Source organism: Littorina saxatilis, linkage group LG8 (genome assembly GCF_037325665.1).
Source record: "Littorina saxatilis isolate snail1 linkage group LG8, US_GU_Lsax_2.0, whole genome shotgun sequence".
Lineage (NCBI taxonomy): Eukaryota > Metazoa > Mollusca > Gastropoda > Littorinimorpha > Littorinidae > Littorina > Littorina saxatilis.
The window spans coordinates 5,863,006-5,885,505 of record NC_090252.1 but is presented as its reverse complement, the minus strand read 5'-3'; the positions used below and the strand labels follow the sequence as shown (position 1 = coordinate 5,885,505).

The window sequence follows — 22,500 nt, the reverse complement described above, 5'->3', positions numbered from 1 at the left end:
TTGGTATGTGTCCAAGTAAAGGGTTACTCTTGTCCCATGAAAGGGTTACTCTTGTCCCATGAAAGGGTTACTCTTGTCCCATGAAAGGGTTACTCTTGTCCCATGAAAGGGTTACTCTTGTCCCATGAAAGGGTTACTCTTGTCCCATGAAAGGGTTACTCTTGTCCCATGAAAGGGTTACTCTTGTCCCATGAAAGGGTTACTCTTGTCCCATGAAAGGATTAATCTTGTCCCATGAAAGGGTTACTCTTGTCCCATGAAAGGGTTACTCTTGTCCCATGAAAGGGTTACTCTTGTCCCATGAAAGGGTTACTCTTGTCCCATGAAAGGGTTACTCTTGTCCCATGAAAGGGTTACTCTTGTCCCATGAAAGGGTTACTCTTGTCCCATGAAAGGGTTACTCTTGTCCCATGAAAGGGTTACTCTTGTCCCATGAAAGGGTTACTCTTGTCCCATGAAAGGGTTACTCTTGTCCCATGAAAGGGTTACTCTTGTCCCATGAAAGGGTTACTCTTGTCCCATGAAAGGGTTACTCTTGTCCCATGAAAGGGTTACTCTTGTCCCATGAAAGGGTTACTCTTGTCCCATGAAAGGGTTACTCTTGTCCCATGAAAGGGTTACTCTTGTCCCATGAAAGGGTTACTCTTGTCCCATGAAAGGGTTACTCTTGTCCCATGAAAGGGTTACTCTTGTCCCATGAAAGGGTTACTCTTGTCCCATGAAAGGGTTACTCTTGTCCCATGAAAGGGTTACTCTTGTCCCATGAAAGGATTACTCTTGTCCCATGAAAGGGTTACTCTTGTCCCATGAAAGGGTTACTCTTGTCCCATGAAAGGGCCGGCATGGGCACATAGTGGTTTTAATGCTCATTTACACAGGAAGAAAAGTAATTGTTATTTGCTCGTTTTTTTTCCTTCTTATGTTTATTTATTTATTTTATTTATTTACGAGGATTTATATCGCGCACGTATCTCACCACACAAGGCGACTCAAGGCGCATGTTACCTATTAATGCCGTCTGAGGTGTTTGTTGTTGTTGCTTGTCTTTGACACATACAAAACGCATACCTTCTCTGAAGAATAAATTGTGAGATTTGATGTAGGAAGCTGAAGAAAGCTTATACACACGATGGACTATATTTATCTTGTGGGTGAGTGTATGTGCAAGAAACAAAACTAGTCGGCATTTTCACTGTGTAACTGTCCCTGACACTGACACTTTATTTTCATACTCATGCAGTTTACTTAAATTTACTCCTGAATAGTTCCTTGGGGGATGGCAATAGTCCAGCTTTAGCAATTTAGCACAAACTAAAATGTCTGCTTTTGCATTGGAAAATCGTGTGTAAGTTATAATCTTTGTATGTCAATTTAACTTGCTTATTTGAATCTGTAAATGGCACTTGTTCTTAGAATTTGAATAGATTAATTCCTTCTTGTGTTCAAATGGTTATCATGTGTTTGCAATGCCTTCGGAATTACGGTGTCCATTAATTTTTTATTTTAAATAAAAAAAAATTCAAAACAAATCCATACTACAACCATGTCATTAAGTCTATATGAGGGTGTGGTGTGAGGGGGGGGGGTGGTGTTGTAGAGGAAAGAGTGTACATTCAATTCAGTCAGCTTTAGTAAAAAGACAATATTGTTTGTATTACGTTCTGGATTACAGCCAATCTATGTCTGTCTCTCCCAAACTCTCTCTCTCTCTCTCTCTTCCTTTCTCTCTCTCTCTCTCTCTCTCTCTCTCTTCCTCTCTCTCTCTCTCTCTCTCTCTCTTCCTTTCTCTCTCTCTTCCTTTCTCTCTCTTCTCTCTCTCTCTCTCTTCCTTTCTCTCTCTCTTCCTTTCTCTCTCTCTCTCTGTCTCTCTCTCTCTCTCTCTGTCTCTCTCTCTCTCTCTTCCTTTCTCTCTCTCTTCCTTTCTCTCTCTCTCTCTCTCTCTCTTCCTTTATCTCTCTCTTCCTTTCTCTCTCTCTCTCTCTCTCTCTTCCTTTCTCTCTCTCTTCCTTTCTCTCTCTCTCTCTCTCTCTCTCTCTCTTCCTTTCTCTCTCTCTCTCTCTCTCTCTCTCTCTCTCTCTCTCTCTCTCTCTCTCTCTCTCTCTCTCTCTGTCTCTCTCTCTCTCTCTCTGTCTCTCTCTCTCCGCTTTTGTGGGCGGGGACGTAGATCAGTTGGTAGCGCGCTGGCTTTGTAGCCAGTTGGTCGCTATCAGCGTGGGTTCGATCCCCACGTTCGGCGAGAGATTTATTTCTCGGAGTCAACTTTGTGCAGACTCTCTTCGGTGTCCGAACACCCCCGTGTGCACACATGCGCACGAAAAAGATCCCACGTTCACAGCGAAAGTCTCAGGGCTTGGAAAACACGAAGTCACGCATGCATCATCTCTCGTCTCTGATTATCATGATCGTATTTCGATACTTTGACGAGACAAACCCAATGCTGGTGTGTCGAAGAAGACAGCCACAGCGGGCTTGTTCGAATCAAAGTATCACACCATATCTTCAGCGTATTACCAATACCTGTCCCAATATAGACCAGTTGGTTTAAGAGGACGTTAAACCCTAATAGTCAGTCAGTCAGTCTCTCTCTCTCTCTCTCTCTCTCTCTCTCTCTCTCTCTCTCTCTCTCTCTCTCTCTCTCTCTCTCTCTCTCTCTCTCTCGTGTTTAAATTCCTAATTCAAAATAACAAAACAAACCACCCAGCCCTTCACTTCACACATGGTCAAACAGAAGTGATGGAAGAAACGAATCGCAATAATCACCAACAGAAATCAAAATGTGTAGACCTACTCAAACTTACACATGCGCATTTGCCACAGTCACTTGACATCAAAAGTAAAGCATTGTCAAAGTAATAGGATGCGGTATTATTAACCCACGCGTCGAATCAATTGTGCATCAATCATATCCAGTTTATCTATCCAGTATGTGGTTCAGTGATATGCTGTGCCTGTGGTGAAACTCGTCACAAAAGTAAACAGTTTACACCAAACAAATTATTTTGAAATATTACAGGAAATGAAGCCGGATTAATACGGTAAAATAAATATTGCACGACATTTACACGGAAACTATATGTCTATTGTAAAGTGTGATGATTAAGCATATACATATTTAAATCTACTCACACACTTTTGAATATCTTCCCTATGAATCGGTCATCAGTGATTACTGAGAAGAAAAAAACAATATTGACAGTGGACCCGCCATCTTTGGTGTCGTAATCACCGCACTCAACTGTTGTGGTTTGATTTAAGAATAACTGCAATTATGGTTACTTTGGTAATCACCGACATTTCAAGCAAACTGGACTGCACGGTACAGCGAAATGTCAACAAGACCTGGTGTTTTGCCTTCTGAAAGCAATGGGCAACAAGCTTTGCTGGATAACAGCACTTGCTGCACTTTCTATGTTCTGTCATTGTGAGTATAACCTGAAGCATGCGTGTGTGTGTGTGCTTGTGTGTGTGTGTGTGTGTGTGTGTGTGTGTGTGTGTGTGTGTGTGTGTGTGTGTGTGTGTGTGTGTGTGTGTGTGTGTGTGTGCTTGTGTGTGTGTGTTCAGTAAAATGAGTACGAAAGTGAGGGTTTGCCTTAAGCGGGTAATAGTGACGGAACAATCTTTTTCATGAATGTAGGCCTATTATGAGTGCGCCTTTCGGCTTTCTTACTTCCTTCTGTTAATGCTGTGCATATGCTAACCAAACTTTTTCATAAAGTACAGCTTTAATGAGTTTGTTTCTTCGCAGTTGCGTTTGTAGTCGGCAAAATGTCGAAACTCTAAATATCCAGACAATCTCCTATCATGGCTGTTACACTTTTTTCTGTAGTGAGACATGTTAACATAAGAAGTACATGTCTTGCCGGAAGAAAAACAAAACCATAGCATATATGACTGAAGTGGCATATATATATATATATATATATATATATATATATATATATATATATATATATATATATATATATATATATATATATATATATATATTTAGATTGTTCTTCTAGTTAGTAATTTTAATTGGTAGTCATGTAGTCTATATGTCCTTGTACATGTCGCACAGAGGTCAAGTAGATCAGTAGGTAGATGGAGAGGTAGCAAGCTGATTTAAACAATAGTTGACAACCGGTCCATATAATATTATGGCAACACACCTAAAAACAAACACAGCTATTATGTTAATATTGCAGCAGCTGCAGATCTCCTATGTCCTTTCTCTGCATCCTTCCTTTCTTGATTAATATTTGTAACAGCTTACTTCTTTCTTCAAAGGAATGCTTACCCGTTTAAGCTTTGCTCGTTTATTACACACGCTCATTCCATCACAGGTAAACTTGATCCTCCAACTAAAAACACTGTGACACGCGACGTCGACCACACCATAATCACCAGGGCAGTGTTCAACGACTCAGATCACGCTGTCTATAGATCCAAGTCAGACAACAAACAGAATGCGGACGTGAGCGGGTATCCCGCGCTGAACACTACTAACTTGATGCAGGTCTATGATGTCTGTTTTCCGCAAGCAACTGATGAGTTTCAGTGTGACGCTTTTCCCGGAAATATCATTGTCGACTATGACTGTGTGCAAGGTATGTTTATCTGTTTTAACGACTTTTGGTCAGTTTGTTTGTACATTTTGATTCAATGATGTTTATAGCTCAATATTCAGGTACAATAACTTGCCTAATGGAAGAGGAAAACGAAAGAGAGAGAGAGAGAGAGAGAGAGAGAGAGAGAGAGAGAGAGAGAGAGCGAGAGAGAGAGAGAGAGAGGGAGAGACAAGACAAAACAAGACAATTTTTATATTAACGAGGGTAATGGCATTAGAAAACAGGTGCTTTTTTACATCCAGCCCTCGCCCATGGGAGGGTTTTATCTAATGATAATACGTTTAAAAAATGTTAGAATATTAATCAAAGAAGTAATAAAAAAAAAACCCGAACAAACATACGATTAACAGACTAAACAAACACACAGAAATATACATACAAACGAACATAACATGTTATTGTCAAGGGCATAATGAAAACAAGTTTCAAACAAGCAAAAACGTGTACAATACATTGTCAACTTCGGGGGAAGAAAAATTCCGTGAACTGAGGAATCAATCTCTGAGGAGAGAGAGAGAACGAGAGAGAGCGAGAGAGAGAGAGAGAGAGAGAGAGAGAGAGAGAGAGAGAGATAGATAGAGAGAGAGAGACACAGAGAGAGAGAGAGAGCACGACTCAATGCTTTTGGACATTTAGAACTAGGAGAGAGAGAGAGAGAGAGAGAGAGAGAGAGAGAGAGAGAGAGAGAGAGAGAGAGAAGACAAGACAAGACAAAATCTTTATTATCGAGGGTAATAGATAAGCAAGAATATTGCTTTTTTACATCCAGCCCTCGCCCTAATATAGGGTCAACAAGAACAGAAAACAATATAATCAAAGAATTATCACATCAAACTTAATACATTATAACTGTATATACAGATAAAAATTTAAAAAATAAATTGTCATGCTGCATTTTAAGTACAATTTCCAAGTGTCAATTTTTAACATAACTTAATTTAGATCTGCATATTATTATAATTTTGTTTAACATGCACATACATTTTAAATGAATTGATGAACCATTTAGCACATGTTTAGTTGCATTATGTGCGACATATAATTTTTTTGAAGCTGTCTGTGTTTGTTTTATGCTTAAGAAAAATAGGCAGTGAGTTCCATAGGACCGCACCTGAATAAAGAAGGCTTGATTTGAAAAGGTCAATACGTGGAGTCGGTGTTATGATTTTTAGTCTGTTATAGTTCAAAATAAAATTATCACGTAATGTCTCCGGTGCATATCCTGACATCACTTTATGCATCATAACACCTTTATTATACATTAATCTTTTTTGAAATGGTAATACTTGCACATTTTTAGAATCAGATTCTGAAGGAGTGTGATTTTTTAGCATTATAAGCTTAACTGCTCTTCTGTGAAGACTGGCTAAAGGTTTCAAAACATTAGCACTTGCACAATCCCATAGAGTGGATGCATAATCAATATTTGACAAGATGTGATTGTAAAAAAAAATCTTTCGCGAGTGGAAATTCAAGAAATGTTTTATTTTTGATAACTGATATATTTTTTGGGAAGCAATCTTACAGATGTAATCAATGTGATCATGCCATGATAAATTATTATCAATCTTTACACCAAGGACTTTATGGTGAGACACTTCTTCCAATACTTGATTTTTAATATAAAGAGGTGGAATGTTCGATAATAGATTTTGTCGTTTCTGTCTTGTGGTTATTAGCATAAATTTTGTTTTTGTATGGTTAAGAGACATATGGTTTAACTCTGACCAATTCAGGAGTGCATCAATGCTTTCTTGGAGAGTTTTTGACAAATAATTTATGGAATGGTGACTAGAATGAATAGTAGTGTCATCTGCAAACAATTCACAGTTATTACGCATGCAAAGTGGTAAATCATTGACATAAATGGAGAACAATAATGGGCCTAAGAGAGAGAGAGAGAGAGAGAGAGAGAGAGAGAGAGAGAGAAAGAGAGAGAAGAGAGAGAGAGAGAGAGAGAGAGAGAGAGAGACAGAAGGAGGGGGAAAGAAAGAGATTGACAGAGAGAAATAGGAAGAGAGAGAGATATCATATCACTCAATGCTTTTGGGAATGTAGAACCGTGAACTTGCAAAAACATTCTTAGTTAGGATTAATCATGATAAACAAAAATAAGGTACACAACATTTTTCAGGACCAGTCCATGACCCCTGCTACAGTCTGGAAACAAACCTTCAGACCATCACACTCCGCCGACACTGGAAGACACCACCAGACTCACCGAACTGGACAGACAGCGAACGAGAGTGTAAATGTCGGATATCATCCCCCGTCAGCCAGAAGTTTGAGATGACAGCCGTCAACCTGTATGCTGAATCCAACGACAGTGACTCACTGATTAAAGTCATCTCGTTGTCTTCTAACCCTAGCATCTACATTCCCCTTGGACTGACGCCTTATCCCCGGAACAAAACGATTCAATCAAAAAGAGTTACTGTCAAGTTTCACAACAATTTGAAAACGGCCGTGCAGATTGTGACCATAAACGGTTAGTGAAGCAGAGAGTGCATTGAGGACGTGTAAACCTACCTTGCCAGTTTCCACGGCTTTATATATATATCTGTCTATCTATCTTTCTGTCTGGTTGTAAACTTAGTTTGGGTAGTTCTGGACATTTAATACACAGGCTTGGGAATAGAACAGTTGTGGGGCGGGGATGTAGCTCAGTCGGTAGCGCGCTGGATTTGTATCCAGTTGGCCGCTGTCAGCGTGAGTTCGTCCCCACGTTCGGCGAGAGATTTATTTCTCAGAGTCAACTTTGTGTGCAGACTCTCCTCGGTGTCCGAACACCCCCGTTTGTACACGCAAGCACAAGACCAAGTGCGCACGAAAAAGATCCTGTAATCCATGTCAGAGTTCGGTGGATTATAGAAACACGAAAATACCCAGCATGCTTCCTCCGAAAACGGCGTATGACTGCCTAAATGGCGGGGTAAAAAACGGTCATACACGTAAAATTCCACTCGTGCAAAAAACACGAGTGTGCGAGGGAGTTGCAGCCCACGAACGCAGAAGAAGAAGAAGACGAACAGTTGTAAAGTTTATGCAAGCACATAAAGCCCTCTTTCATTGCTTTGCTCCGCTTCTGATTTGTTATTCATGCAGAAAGAAAAACAATGAAATGGTGCTTTCACCTGTGTCAAATGAAGCATGTGATGTTAGTTGAATTACACCAGATGGCTTGAAATCATTCCGAATGACTGATTGGTTCTTTCTGTTGTAAGCATCTAACAGCAATCTGAACATCTACTGTGAGGGACATGATGACCTCACCACAACTATCAAGCCTTTCAGCCACGACGTCACATCCGTTGATGGTAAGTTTATTCTCTGAAAATTAGAGAAAATTATTAATGTACAGACAGTGAGCTATTTCAAGCTCCAACCTAAAGTATCTCTTGAGTAAAATCAATAAATTCATAACTAAAACTTGTTTGAAGAGAATCGTAATTATTTCTCAAATTGAAGCGGAAAACAATGCATCGTAAGTGTCAACATGTAACTGATGGGTTTTTTTTTTAAATGTGCAGCGTTAGACGCAGAAACGGCAACCGATGGTAACTTCACGTTGCAACCGGTCATCGCTAGTTTCAGCTTTCCACTTCGGGGTAACAGCCATAATTACACACACACACACGCGCACACACAGCCCCACATGCACACAGCCACACACACACACACTTGCACACACACACACACACACACACACACACACACACACACACACATATCTATATCTATATACGGCTTGTGTGTGTCTGTGTGTCTGTCTGTCTGTCTCTCTTCGCGATGCACGGCCAAAGTTCTCGATGGATCTGCTTCAAATTTGGTGGGCATATTCAGGTAGACCCCGGACACAATCTGGTCGATGAAAATTTTCAACCCGTGCTCTCAGCTATATATAGAAATTGATAATGAGAGCGCTGCTAAAAATGCCAAAATGTGCACTCGATCGCTTGTACTTTAAAAAAAAAGTTAAATATAGAATAGAATATTACCCGCTATTACGAGCTAGTCGTGTGACAGAGAGTTTTCTTGCACACGAGAATGTAGATGTTTCACGACGGCTTTAGCCGGAGTGAAACAGCAGCAGTCGAGTGTGCAAGAAAACTCTCTGTCACACGACTAGCTCGTAATGGCGATTATGTCTCACAGCTTCAACAGAGGAGAGAACAAACACGTTTTGCGCACTCACGCTTGATAAACCTAAACACAGGAGCAGCCATTGTGGAGAGATCTACTTTTTGACGAAAGTGACCGAACAACTATAAATGACGTCTCGGTATATGTGAATGACGTCACAGTCATCGTCACAGTCTGTATCTTTTGAAGCATCGCAATCTTCATGACGTCTTTCTGTGTCTGCATCCGCGAAATGTTTGTTCTTTCCGGGATCTTTGTCATCTATGTCTGAACTCTGTCCTTATAGTGTCAGACTAACAGGCCTCCTGAGCGAGCCACTTTCCAAGGGCAGCTAAATTCGCGTATGGAAACAGTACTGTCGTCTGGGATGCCGTTTTCAGTATTCTGAGCGTTGAAGAAATTGTAAAGAGAAGAAACGATAACAGCAGGAGAAATAAAAGTCGTGTGTGCATTTTGGGGTTTTTGGGAGGACGATTTCGAGTTTGAATCCGTTCTTGCACATGCTCCAAAGCGTGTAACATACAATCTTGCACACGTTTGCTTTAGTAGTGGCAAAGAAGGAAAGCGTGTGACATACATATATATACACACACTCATACACACAACCACTTCAATATGTCAGTCTTTCTGTCTTTCGTTATATCTGTCCTCCCTGTCTTCCTTTGTTTCGTTCATTCCTTCTCTTCTCTTTTCTATGTTTTTTACTTCGCTGTTTGGTATTTTTTTTCTTTTCTACTTCTCTTTCTGTCAATCCTCCTTTCCCCCCTCATTGTTTTCATCATTTCTTATTCATTTCGTGTCTCTTTTTGTTGCCTTCGGTTCCTTTATTCCCCTCCAAAGAAATTGAAAAATACCCAGAGTTCACTGTGTGCAGATGTTGTAGTGGGGAGTGTGCTGACCACCGTGCTGCTCATCATTCTTATAGTCGTCGTCAGGGCCTGTCGGCGTAAACATAGGTACAGTAACAGTTAGCACCTTTTACATAAAAAAAGGGGGAGGAAGTTTATTTATTTCCAAAGAATAACAGCTTCAAGCTCGGCCTAATCTTTCGCATTGCCCTTTTAACGTATACCCCACGCCTCCCATTAAAAAAAGGAAAAAAGAAGAAGAAGTGACAGACAGAGAAACAGAAAATAAACGAAACACAATAATGCTTAAAAAACCGATATCAATCTTAACATAAAATGAATTAAAACGGGCGAATGATCCCTTCCACCCCACCCCCACCCACCCGTTCCCAACAGCACAAGTTCCCCCCAAAAAATGTTTAGTGATAACCTTTCCATTAAAATAGATATTAAAAGACTGTATATTGTTTCCTATTCGCCTTTAGGCGGCCTTTGTCTCAATGCAGGAAACGGCAGCAAATGGCCTTCTGGAGTCGATTTTCCATCATAAGAAACCCGGCGGTCACCAACAGGCCTTCCCTCAATTTGTATTCTGCAGATGAGCTGATTCTCAGAGGTTTGAAGTGTTTGACAGTACATACATGTATCTTTTGTCTGTCCGTCTTCTGGTCTTGTCTGTCTAGTCTGTCTGTCTGTCTCTCTACCTATCTGTCTGTCTATCTCGCTTTGTCTCTGTCAATCTCTCTCTCTCTCTCTCTCTCTCTCTCTCTCTCTCTCTCTCTCTCTCTCTCTCTCTCTCTCCTTTCTCTCTCCTCAGAGATTGATTCATTAGTTCACGGAATTTTTCTTCCCTCGAAGTTGTACACGTTTTTGCTTGTCGAAACTGTTTTTATTATGCCCTTGACAATAATATGTTATGTTCGTTTGTACCGTAAATAAAATAAGCCATCATAACGCATTTCAGACTATGAGGTTTGTTTGTACAATAGCAATCGTACGACTCACATAATATCATTATTGTATGTGAAACCAACCACACCATACACTTCTGTTCCACAGACGACCTGGACGCTGTCCCTGAAGATTGCATCAGCTTCCGCAGCGTGTCTTCCCGCATCACCACCAACACCTACCGCCCCGCGTCCGCCGCTCCTGTCCCCCCTACCCCACCTGCAGACCCACCACTACATCCTCCCCAGTTTCTCTCCATGTTACAACACCCGACTCCATCGACACCCCAGACGTCGCAAGCTGAGGCTGAAGCGTCCACGTCCACCCTGTCGCAGCCTCTAGCAGCGCCTCGCAAGATAACGCCTATTGGTGCTGCAAGATCCCGCGAATCTCCATCGAGTCCGACTGAGGCTGCAAGCTCAAACAACGACTCCTCTCTCTCAGCTTGCAATCCCGTAGCTTCCGCTTCTAGCATGACCAAGTGTTCTAGCAGAAAAGCGCCTATTGGAGCTTCAACATCCTGCGAATCTCCGTCGAGCCCGACTGAGGCCTTAAGCTCGATTAAAGACTCGCCATTCTCAGCTTGCAACCCCGTGCCGTCTTCGTCTAGCATGACCCAGATTGTTGGCAGGAAAGCGCGGAACCCGGCCACCAATCCTTACACGCATGCGCCTCGACTTGGCACGCAGTGCATGTTAGCCACAATGCCCAGATTGTCATCATCCATGAACGACGAACTCAACCACAGTTCTCCCTCAGCCGTAGTCTCGCGTCCGCGGGGTATACCCCCCAAACCCAAACGCCGGCTGCTACGTCAGATGAGTGATGATGTCGTGGCCCGCTGCTTGCAGGGCCGTCATCAAGATGGTGGAGGTGAGGGTGGGAGTGAGAACTCTTCCAGCTGGCTGTACGAAGATGCCAACACCGTTATTCCTGAGTAAATGCCGTGCCTTTGACAGCTATAGGGAAGCGCATCGAAAATGTTTCTTATGCTTTCTCATGGGGCCTTTAACACATAAGGGACATTGACTCATGACTAGTGATAGGCTGAAAAAAAGAACGAAAAAGGAAACTGTGACCAGTTTACACTGCCACTCAAAAATGTCAAACGTGGGGACGCTTCCACGTGAAAAAGCATTATTGTGTGTAAGTGATGAAGAACGCTGTCAGCCCACATGGAACCAAGGCAATAGCATTGTTACGGAGATGACCTCCCTTTGACCGTCTAATTGATTACTACATGTATATATAGACCTGTCAAGGCTTATTCATGGGTTAAGCTTGGTATGTTTTTTGCCGCCTGGTTGTTTTCTGTGCAGAGTGGAAATGTATGATTACATCATTAACGTTGAGGTTGACACCGGTGTCAACATCACAATTAATTCAAGAAACAAATTCCACTTGTACTTTAGACGGCAAGAATGTTGATGTTTGGTATGTGAACAAGTAGAGGGTTACTCTTGTCCCATGAAAGGGTTACTCTTGTCCCATGAAAGGGTTACTCTTGTCCCATGAAAGGGTTACTCTTGTCCCATGAAAGGGTTACTCTTGTCCCATGAAAGGGTTACTCTTGTCCCATGAAAGGGTTACTCTTGTCCCATGAAAGGGTTACTCCTGTCCCATGAAAGGGCCTGGGCAAATCAGTGGTGGTTACAATGCTCATTTACACAGGAAGAAAAGTGATTGTTATATGCATTACGTCGTCGATTGTCACGATACGGAATTCATATATTCACTATTTTTGCTAGCAATCTTATCTCAAGTATGGGGTGCTCTTGTGAATTGTGCCAACTAATTATTATCGTAAGACAGTGGTGTGATAGGCTAGTGTTATTCTAGAATTTTTAAACGTGTCTCTGATTTATTTCCAAGTCATTACGTTCTACTTTTCGTCAGTGGCCGAATGACGAGGACATTAATTGTGCGAGCATTGATTGCTCATTACTGCAATAATGATAGCATCTAGAATCAGCGATTGTTTTCGAGAGAGCATATACGCACATTGTTTGATCGTTTGTTTCTTTCTTGTTTGTGTTGTTGTTGCTTGCCTATGAAACATACAAAACGCATACGTTCGCTAAAGAATAAATTGTGAGACTTGATGTAGGAAGCTGAAGAATGCTTATACACACGATGGACTCTGTTCAGCGTGTTGGTGAGAGTGTGTGCAAAAAAACAAAACCAGTCGGCATTTTTAATCTGTACATATTCCTAAGACTGACAGTTTATGTTCATACTCGTGCAGTTTTCTTAAATTTACTCCTTAATAGTTCCTTGGGGGATGGTAAAAGTCCCGCTTTAGCAATTGTACATGTTTATTTGAATCTGTAAATGGTACGTGTTCTTATAATGTAATTAGATTTGGTCTTGTGTTCAAATGGTTATCATGTGTTTGCAATGCCTTCCTCTTTATTATTTGTTTGTTTGTTTGTGTGTTTGATTGTTTGTTTGTTTGCTTATGCTTGTAGTTCAAAGGGCTTGCTTGATGGAGGAGAACATACGTTTTGCAACTTATACATCCAAACATTTTATTCTATGATTTTCTTGTGAATGTGATACTTCTGCGTTCAAGCTATGTGGAAACCAATATTTTCAATTTTAATCAAATAACATACGCATGCAAACATATGAACAGAATAAACTGTTTTCTCTTTAAAACCTTTTATTGTTGACATTACCTACATATTCCAGTACATACAAATGCACGCATTTACACAAGAAACCTCTTTGCGTTCTGAGAACTTGGTGTGAGTATGTGTGTGTGTGTGTGAGTGTGTGTGTGTGTGTGTGTGTGTGTGTGTTTGTGTGTGTGTGTGTGTGTGTGTGTGTGTGTTTGTGTGCTGTTTATTTTTGTGTACAAGGTTTTATACATTCTTTTATGGTCCGTCACAGCAAGTGCGAGTTTACAATTAAATACAATTAAATACACACCATACATATTTTGCATTTTCACAGTGTTTGAAAGATATACACCAAGGTAGCATATATTTGAAGAAATCTCAGTTTTTCTCTACATTTGCAAGCTTGGAAGATTCGATACAATGCTTACAGACAAGGTGCATACCATAAGTCGACATTATAACGACCAGCATAACGACCAGCATAACACCCCTTTATGTTCTGTGAAGTACACTTTGACCAAGCTAATTACAATGTATACCATGACATATTCGTAATATATCAATTAAGGGCATTTCTAACAATGCAGAAACAACAGCTAGTGCAATAAAATGAAAAGAAATAGTAATGCACGCACATATTCATGAGTTCTATTTCAACACATGATTTTCCAAAATAACTCTGTCAAATGAAATAGCATGTGGAAGAGTTCCTTTTCCTTGGAAATACTGGGGAAAACAAAACCATATAAACATAGGATATCATGATCGGTGACCTTCGTTCAAAACACAAAGTGTTTCTCAGCGACAGGTGATGAGGGGGTGTCAGCCTGAGAAATATCATCTGGTACACATGGCGATTTTCTTTTAATGCGAACACTGATGTTCTGGGGTCTGGCATAAGGACTACTGGCTGAAGCTTTCTCCGGTTCACAGGATGCGGTATACATACACTCTGACGACGTGGACACAGCATCTTCACAGAGTGACGGCGAAGTTACAGACCCCATTTTAGGCGGCAGGGGTGGTGCAGAGGATTCAGGGGGAGAGGGGAAGTGGGACAACGATAAAGGGGATTGTGATCTCAGGAACATCTTGAGCTGCAGGTGCCGTGGTGTGGGTGGAGGAGAGTGTGGAAAGAGATCGTTGGAGGAGGTGGGGTGACCTGTGGCGGAGATGCCACTGGCTGCAATTGCGTCCAGGTCTTCGACTGGCACATAGCGGCGTGAAGAACTGCTGCTACCTTCGTCATCTGCATATAAGACAGTGTTGACGTTGATTAAAGCCGAACATCCACCTCCGGGAGACCAAGACTTGTTATAGAAGAAGGTCACAGAGCTTAATATTGTGTTGCGAGCACGAGAAAATAGAGCAACATGTGCCGGGTGTCGATGTTGGCCTGTAGGGCAAGTGTAACTTCATTTTGAAAACAACACATAAGTAGGGTTTTCAATAAGCATGCATGTCTTGTATGCACATCCCAGCTACGAAAGTTGGAGTCATCAGTTTGTAGCTACTTTTCATGACTACCGATGTGGTAGTTTGTGATTTTTAAACGGAATTGAATGGCATTTTGGGGTATGACTCTTTTAGAAATTTATCTTAAGCCTTAAGAGCGAGAGATTTGTATGCAGAGAGCAGTTTAGTTGAGAACAATGTTATTCATTAGTACATATATTTAAATATAATATAAATGTTGTAGTCTTTTTTTTCGTCTTTATGTTACACACCACCACTGCAATTTCTCCATGTGAGATAATAAAGTTAATTTGATTTGATTTAATTGATGACGCGAAACATTTTCCCTAGTTCAGAGTACAACACTGGTGGCGGATGACACAGCTATTATGGCTTCTTCGTCATGTGTTTAGGTTTTTTTTACTTAGGCATTTTCTACTAAATTGTCCCGATTTTTAATAATCACAGGTTAATGGATTATGTGAATAAAACGATGTCAAAGTTAACATAATTATGTCATGTATATAAAGTCAAACAGACATACGAGGATATAGTTTATTTTTATTGTTGTTGTTGTTGGATAGAGAGGTCATGGGATATTCAGCTGAACTTTTAGTTAAACTACCCCGACACTCGCGCGTAGTAAGCGGATTAAAACATTAAGACGTGATGTTTATCCTACATACTCGTTGCTTTTTCAAATATAGAAAAGCTTGCTTTCGCTCGCATTTCAATAGTTTAAAATAAAACTCGACTAAATCTGATATGTCACAGTAAGCCATGTAGTATCATCTATTTAGCTAATAACAACCAGACCTCTTTCGCGTAAATGGTCAGCAGAGTAAAAGGCGGAAGCCGTGTTGATTGGGTACGCAGGACGAGCGCTGCGTCGTCTGACCGTCAGCAGCCGGTTACAGCTTAAGAGTCTCCTGCAATCAATCAGCCAATCAGCAAATACAGAAATAAAGCAAGACATTTCTTTTGGAATAATAAGCGATGCAGCATCTTAAGGTCTGACGGTCGTCCCCAATCAATAAACCAATCAATCAATCAAGCAAGCGCTCAAGCAAGCAATACATCTCTCTCTCTCTCTCTCTCTCTCTCTCTCTCTCTCTCTCTCTCTCTCTCTCTCTCTCTCTCTCTCTCTCTCTCTCTCTCTCTCTAATGCTGAAAAGGGCCGTCACACAATATCTGTCACCACAGGGAAGAAAACGAAAGACGGAAAGACTGATTAAATCATGATGTTATGATGAATGGTATTGATGTGCAGTGTGAGTCAAGGTATCCCTGACTCTGACAAATGCAGTGGACTCTCTATCGGACTTCCAGCAGCGATAACTTAACATTAAAGCGATCGTGCATGTTTCGGTATATAGAAAGCTTTGTACTTCGACATCCCAACCCCACAACACCCTTTCACTATAAACATGTGTTTTCGCGAATAAAACATTCTGATTCTGATTCCGATTCTCTCTCTCTCTCTCTCTCTCTCTCTCTCTCTCTCTCTCTCTCTCTCTCTCTCTGTCTGTCTTGTCTGTATGTCCCTATCCTTGTGTCTCTGTCTCTCTCTCTCTCTCTCTCTCTCTCTCTCTCTCTCTCTCTCTCGCTCTATCAAATATGCACAAAAAGAGTGATAGAAATGTAGATTTGTAGTTAACTTAACTTCTATTTTTCTTTTTTATTATGTTACCCCTCAATGAGAGAGGGCCGGATGGAAAAAAGCATGTATACATTGCTTATTCTGTCACCTTCGAACAATAAATGTCAATTCTCTCTCACATTGTTTACACTAGATGAACTGACCTGCACCTTGGTTCACAGACGATGATGAGTGCAATGAGCACTGCCACTAACACCACAATCGCCACGCTCCCTGCTATCACATCTGCACAAAAGAAGTGAAAGAAGTGTAGATTTGTGTTTCCATCTTGTTCTCGTTTCCCTTGCCTTTCTTCTTCTGTTTTGTCTGCCCTGTTGTCTGTCTGTCTGGTTGTCTGTCTGTCCGTCACACACACAAACATGGACACACAGACACACAAACACACACACACACACACACACGCACGCACGCTCGCACGTACGCGAACACGCACGCACGCACACACACACACACACACACACACACACACACACACACACACACACACACATACTCGCACAAAACCGCACACGCGCACGTCACCTTAGTTTGCGGGTCATGACATTGTTTGCTAAGCTCACAAATGTCATTGTCCGCAAACTGTCGATGAACAGATTTACATCCTACGAGACGCTTGAAAGCTCCGCTCATGCGACTACACACTAAGTTATCTTGGCACGGTAACTCATTATTCTGCACACACAAAACCCTCACATCCTTTAAGTAAATAGACGACGATTTCTGAAAAGAAAAGTTGAGACACAATTCATGTGTAGAAACATAGCAAGGCTTGACGGACGTATTTCTTTTGATGTTCCCCCTGAATTCACACACGGAAGACTTTTTCAATAGGTCAACAATAACACATATTGTTCTTCAAAAGAACTTGTATGCTTGACAAATGTGGAATCTTCTTCTTCTTCTTCTTCTTTTTCTTCTTCGTCGTCGTCGTCGTCGTCTCCTTCGTCGTCGTCGTCATCATCATCATCATCATCTAATCGGTAATGTCTCCATCATCATCATCATCATCATCATCATCATCATCATCATCATCATCATCATCATCATCATCATCATCATCTAATCGGTAATGTCTCCTTCACTAACACAAAGAAAGAAAGAAAGAAAACATAAGTCAAATAAGCAGACAGACAAAACGAACAGAACTTCATTGATTTCGAACCCTAAAAAAGGAAAACAACCCTGAAAATAGAGAAGAGGGAAAAAGAGGAACCAGAAATGAGGAAAGTAAGGAAAACAATCATTGAAAAAGACGTAAATTAAAGAAAATTGAAAGAAGTTATGGAGAAAGGGGGCAACCAAGCAGTAACAAATCTTACAAACACGTGATCCTTCGTCAAGATTGTCGTGGCCTGGTGGTTCACAGTCATCACAAGAACTGTTGCCAGCCATGGCTTTTTGTTAGGAGCAAACAAAACCCCAGTCAGTCCAAGAAGTATTCGTTGCCTGCGCACGCCACACAGACCTTTTACACTTGTACGCTCAATCGTATGACAAAATAATACATTATTCACACCCTAAAAGAATAACTTACTCAGATCCTAAACACCGCATTGTCACATTTTTCACGACTTTGTCAAAACATTCTTGGCACTGGCAACAACTATTCGCTTGGAGATGTTCAGTCCAAAAGCAGACAATTGACTCCTTGTTCAACATTGTTACGTTGATTATTAAAATTTCCCTTTGTGAGAAATAAGAACTAACACATCAATACAACAGCTGCAGAAAAATAAGGTTTACATCCCTCAAGTAAACGTTTTCAGCTAAAACAAGTGCCAAAAAAAGCAGATGTTCAGATGAGTGTAGAGAAATATCTTGTTTTTATCTTTATTAGCCGTTTTAAAACAACCATTAATCAAAAGTAGGGACAGACGGAAACACATGCTTTCACTCTTTCTCTCTCTTTCACAGACAGACAGACAGACAGACAGACAGACAGACACACACACACACACACACACACACACACACACACACACACACACACACAGCACTTTGAATGCAACGCATACCGTAACATTGATACCCACCTATCTTTCAGTGCCAAAATCGTGTTGGTCCGAATACTTCCATTTTCCAATCTTATAATGCCGATTCCATGACCCAGATCATGTTGACCACATTAGAATTTGAGACATCTACCTAATATTAGGGAACTTCAACGAGCAGCGTGTTAAATCATTCACCGTTAAACTAAAACAAAAAATCATTCTGTCCAGGTCAATTGATCCCTTTCATGTTTTTAACACAAAACATACAGCTGCAGGGAAAAACCTGACTTATTTTTCATTATTCGAAGAACAATGAGAAGGAAGATATTATTTGTTTGTGGTGTTGAATAATAATATGTGTAATTATCAGTACTCGCGAGTGTTACAATAAATTAGGGTGGGTATGGAGGTTAGTTGAATATGCGAGTGTGTGTGCTTGTGTGTCTGTGAGTGAGTTGGTATGTGTGTGTATATATGTGTGTGTGTTTGTGAGTGTGTGCGTGTGTGTGCGTGTACGTATTTGTTTGTTGGTCAAAATGATGGTGTGTGTGAGACCAGGAATCGAGACGAGGGAGGTGGTGTATGTCCGTGTGTGTGTATGTGTGTGTGTGTGTGTGTGTGTGTGTGTGTGTAAGTGTACATACGTGTGCGTGCACGCGCGTGTATGTGTGTGTCTGTGTGTATATATTTGTTTGTTGAACAAATGATGGTTTAATTTCCTTTGCTATGTAGGTTTTTCTTGCTTGAGGTGCATTTGTTTCCTGTTTGTCGACCTTCCAACATTAGTTTGGTTTTTTAGGGGCTTTTATTTATAAAGAAAACGATGACATAGTCGTCATAGGATTGATAAAATATTACATATTACTCACGAAAAAAAGAAGTCACAAGGGGAAAGGTGCAATGCAGAGTATCGACAAACAATATGACAAACATACATGAGATTTATACTTTAAAATTCAGAGACAATTGTGACAAGCATGTTGGTTTCATTTGGCCCAAAAGCATGCTTTACACCGTGGGTTTTTATGATGTCCGTCCGCACAAAAATGACTCATTTACCTGATATCACTAAATATTGCGGGAAAATGACGAAATTACGTTTTTAACTGTGTCTTTCTATAATTTATAGTTCAGTAAAACCTCTCTTTAAAGATGCTCCGTTACAATTCCCCCTTTGTTTTTATGCCTTGTTTTATCAGATTTTCTCTTCTCTTTTACTGTAAATGTACCTCAATTATAACACTCCCTTCATCAACAGACCATATCGTGGGCCTGGTAGCTCAGTTGGTCAGGCACTGGAATTGTGATCTGTGGATCACGGGTTCGAATCCGGGCCGGGATGGACAAGGGCCAACTTTATGTTCACACTCAGAGACGATATCCGTGTTCCACCACGTGTCACCACTATGGCACGTAAAAGACCTCGGTCCTTCTGCCATTATTGTATGTGGATGATTATACCTAAACACGCACAAACATGGATAGCGCGGCTCTGTTAGCTTTCCACCGGGAGGAAGCGACCCGAATTTCCCAGCGATGGGACAATAAAGTAATGAAAATGAAAAACATATGTCTATGATTGTCACAGGTCTTCAAACTGAGAATTCACTGTATCAATTCTACCCCAATTCCTATGCCTCCGAAAGTACAAGCATTCATTTCGAATTCCGTTGTTTATCTAATAATAATAATAATAATGATAATAATGGACATTTGCCATAGCGCATAATCATATATATGCTCAATGCGCTTTACAATATTAATTTCTGCCGTGTGAGATGGAATTTTTTACACAATATATCACGCATTCACATCGGCCAGCAAACCTCAAGCCTGTTAGGGCGAGCATTCACATTTCACGGCCTTTATTCCAAGTCACACGGGTATTTTGGTGGACATTTTTATCTATGCCTATGCAATTTTGCCAGGAAAGACCCTTTTGTCAATCGTGGGATCTTTAACGTGCACACCCCAATGTAGTGTACACGAAGGGACCTCAGTTTTTCGTCTCATCCGAAAGACTAGCACTTGAACCCACCACCTATGGTTAGGAAAGGGGGGGAGACAATTGCCAACGCCCTGACCCAGGGTCGAACTCGCAACCTCTCGCTTCCGAGGCAAGTGCGTTTACCACTCGGCCACCCAGACCACATCTAGTTTGATGCTATCTTGTAGAACCCTCCAGTCATATACATGTCACAGTGGTCATGAATGACTCAAGATGAAATGGCTTTAACAACAATTATAAACCTTTGAACACATTATTTCCCCCAATTCCTATTTGTGAAAACTGGAATTCCCATCTCCACTGAAACTGGATTCCCGTTTGCACGAGGGCAAACTGGAATTCCAATCTTCACTAACAAATATCCAGTGGAGATGAGAATTCTAGTTTGCCCTAGTGCAAACTGGAATTTCAATCTCCACTAGTGCGATTCGGAATCTCACTGGATTCTCATTTCCACTGTGACATATACAGTCATCAATAAGGTGGGGTTTTTTTTGTCCTCTTTATCTCATTACTCACACAGTGTTCTCATTGGTGGCTGTTCTAACGCGGAGACTGCAGTGATTTTTCAAAGAATAAGAAGGTATCCAGGCAATACAACATGCTTTTATCTTGAACGGGACACAGAGAAGAATATAAAATAAAAGGGACCGTTTGCTCCCTTGGAGTGGTTACGTTTAACTTATTCAAGGTGTGAAGGTTGAATTACACTTCATCACAGGGGGCCCTTTTTGGGGTATGGGGATGAGGAATATGATCAACATATATACAGCAAATTCGACTTCGATAACAAGAACGGCATAGAATTTATTTGACCATCAACATCAATAACAAACGATAAATAGCACGGTCAGGTTAACTTCATATACACAAAATTAACTTTGAAGATTGCCGAGATACACACATAGACAAACATAGCTGCTTCTTGAGACAAAGGCTACGATACTACGAAACTGTGAAACAACACCGAGTGTCAGCGCTCTTCTTGTCTGTGAGGCAACAATCCCTGGACCGCTGTCAATACTTCCTCCCCCTCCCTACATCCCATCCTTGTTGTGTTTTGAACATAATTACGGGCAGTTGCAAACTTTTGATAATAACTGCAGTGAATCCAGCTGACTTGTTCACAATTTGTAACGTATCCTGGGCCATACATACTCGCACAGGTAGTTGCATATAATAATGTATATCTAACAACCATTTGAGTACAAAACAGACATGAACTTTCTCCGTATTTTTTCTCATAAATGATGAAAAGAGAGATTCTGCTCGACATATAATAAAAGTAAGAACATTTATATGGTTCAGATTCTGCTCTAGGTCTAAGTGCCTTATAACACTGAGAAGGTATAACACAAAATATACATACAAAGAAGCAATTCTGTACATAAATCAGCTTCAATTACATGTACATCAAAATAAGCTATCAATGTACAAATCTATTACTTTATCATGTACGCACGCACGCACGCACGCACGCACGCACACACACACACACACACACAATCACACAAAATCACAAACAAACACCCTCCGGCGGGCTTCAATAGGGTTTTGGTCGGGCGTCAATCCACCATTATCAGCTCGACGTGTCAAATGAAAACCTATCAATGTGTTATTCATCCAAACTAACAAGGCTTCAAAGGTCTGTAAATGTTTCTCTGCCGAGTTTAACAACAGTTTGGTAACACTCATATTGCCCCATGGGGACAAGGGCCTTACACGTCTGTTCCCATTGAAAACAACAGCTATAACCAATGCTTTAACACTCTGTCAACACATCCATAGCTTAGAGTGACACAATTGTAGCATTAAACCTGTTAACAATCAGTCAATGACCTCAGAAGTATAACAACATAAGTCATCTCCCAGCACGCACAATGCGCAGTTTTGTTTGGCAGTGTTTTTGAAGGCATGACAACGTTTAACTTCATCATGGCCGACACATGCCTTAGAATTCTGTTCACATTTACAGCACCCTGAATGACAAAGGCTGTACAGGTCTGTCAAAAGTGACATCCCTGATGACAACGCCTTTTCCATATCTATTTGCATCACTGATAAGAAAAGCGTTAATGGTTTAAGCAAGAAGAACATGGCTCAAAATGACAAAGGCTTCAATGGTCTTCGAGGTCTGTCAATAATAAAATCGCCAAGTATGCTCATATTTCAGATTCGTCGAATCTATATGGCCCCATACGACAGAGGCT

At 40.9% G+C, this 22,500-nt stretch overlaps 4 protein-coding genes across 5 annotated transcripts in view; 2 read left to right on the top strand and 2 right to left on the bottom strand.

The window, feature by feature from the left end:
- LOC138972609 (uncharacterized) overlaps window positions 1-151 on the top strand; it is an 18,049-nt gene extending 17,898 nt beyond the window's left edge. Inside the window, exon 8 of the mRNA XM_070345263.1 lies at window positions 1-151. This exon is cut by the window's left edge and continues 1,311 nt beyond it. The gene's annotated coding sequence lies outside the window, so the exon portion shown is untranslated.
- Window positions 152-3,129: 2,978 nt separating this feature from the next.
- On the top strand, window positions 3,130-13,030 carry LOC138972605 (uncharacterized). Of its 2 annotated transcripts, none has more exons than XM_070345259.1 (8): window positions 3,130-3,421; window positions 4,326-4,589; window positions 6,745-7,098; window positions 7,835-7,927; window positions 8,141-8,218; window positions 9,628-9,709; window positions 10,108-10,217; window positions 10,661-13,030. In XM_070345259.1, exons 1-8 carry the CDS (start codon window positions 3,364-3,366, stop codon window positions 11,491-11,493), a joined length of 1,872 nt encoding a protein of 623 aa, XP_070201360.1. In that variant the 5' UTR covers window positions 3,130-3,363; the 3' UTR covers window positions 11,494-13,030. The 2 variants fall into 2 exon arrangements, with proteins under 2 accessions (XP_070201360.1, XP_070201359.1); XM_070345258.1 differs by having other exon boundaries at window positions 10,087-10,217.
- On the bottom strand, window positions 12,986-17,855 carry LOC138972607 (uncharacterized). Its single transcript, XM_070345261.1, has 4 exons — window positions 17,608-17,855; window positions 16,432-16,513; window positions 15,445-15,557; window positions 12,986-14,422 (listed from the first exon to the last, which is right to left on the bottom strand). The coding sequence occupies exons 1-4, from the start codon at window positions 17,678-17,680 to the stop codon at window positions 13,953-13,955; spliced, it is 738 nt and encodes a 245-aa protein (XP_070201362.1). The 5' UTR covers window positions 17,681-17,855; the 3' UTR covers window positions 12,986-13,952.
- A 3,229-nt stretch (window positions 17,856-21,084) lies between these two features.
- Window positions 21,085-22,500, bottom strand: part of LOC138972608 (histone-lysine N-methyltransferase 2D-like) — a 9,783-nt gene continuing 8,367 nt past the window's right edge. The window contains exon 8 of the mRNA XM_070345262.1: window positions 21,085-22,500. This exon is cut by the window's right edge and continues 1,401 nt beyond it. The gene's annotated coding sequence lies outside the window, so the exon portion shown is untranslated.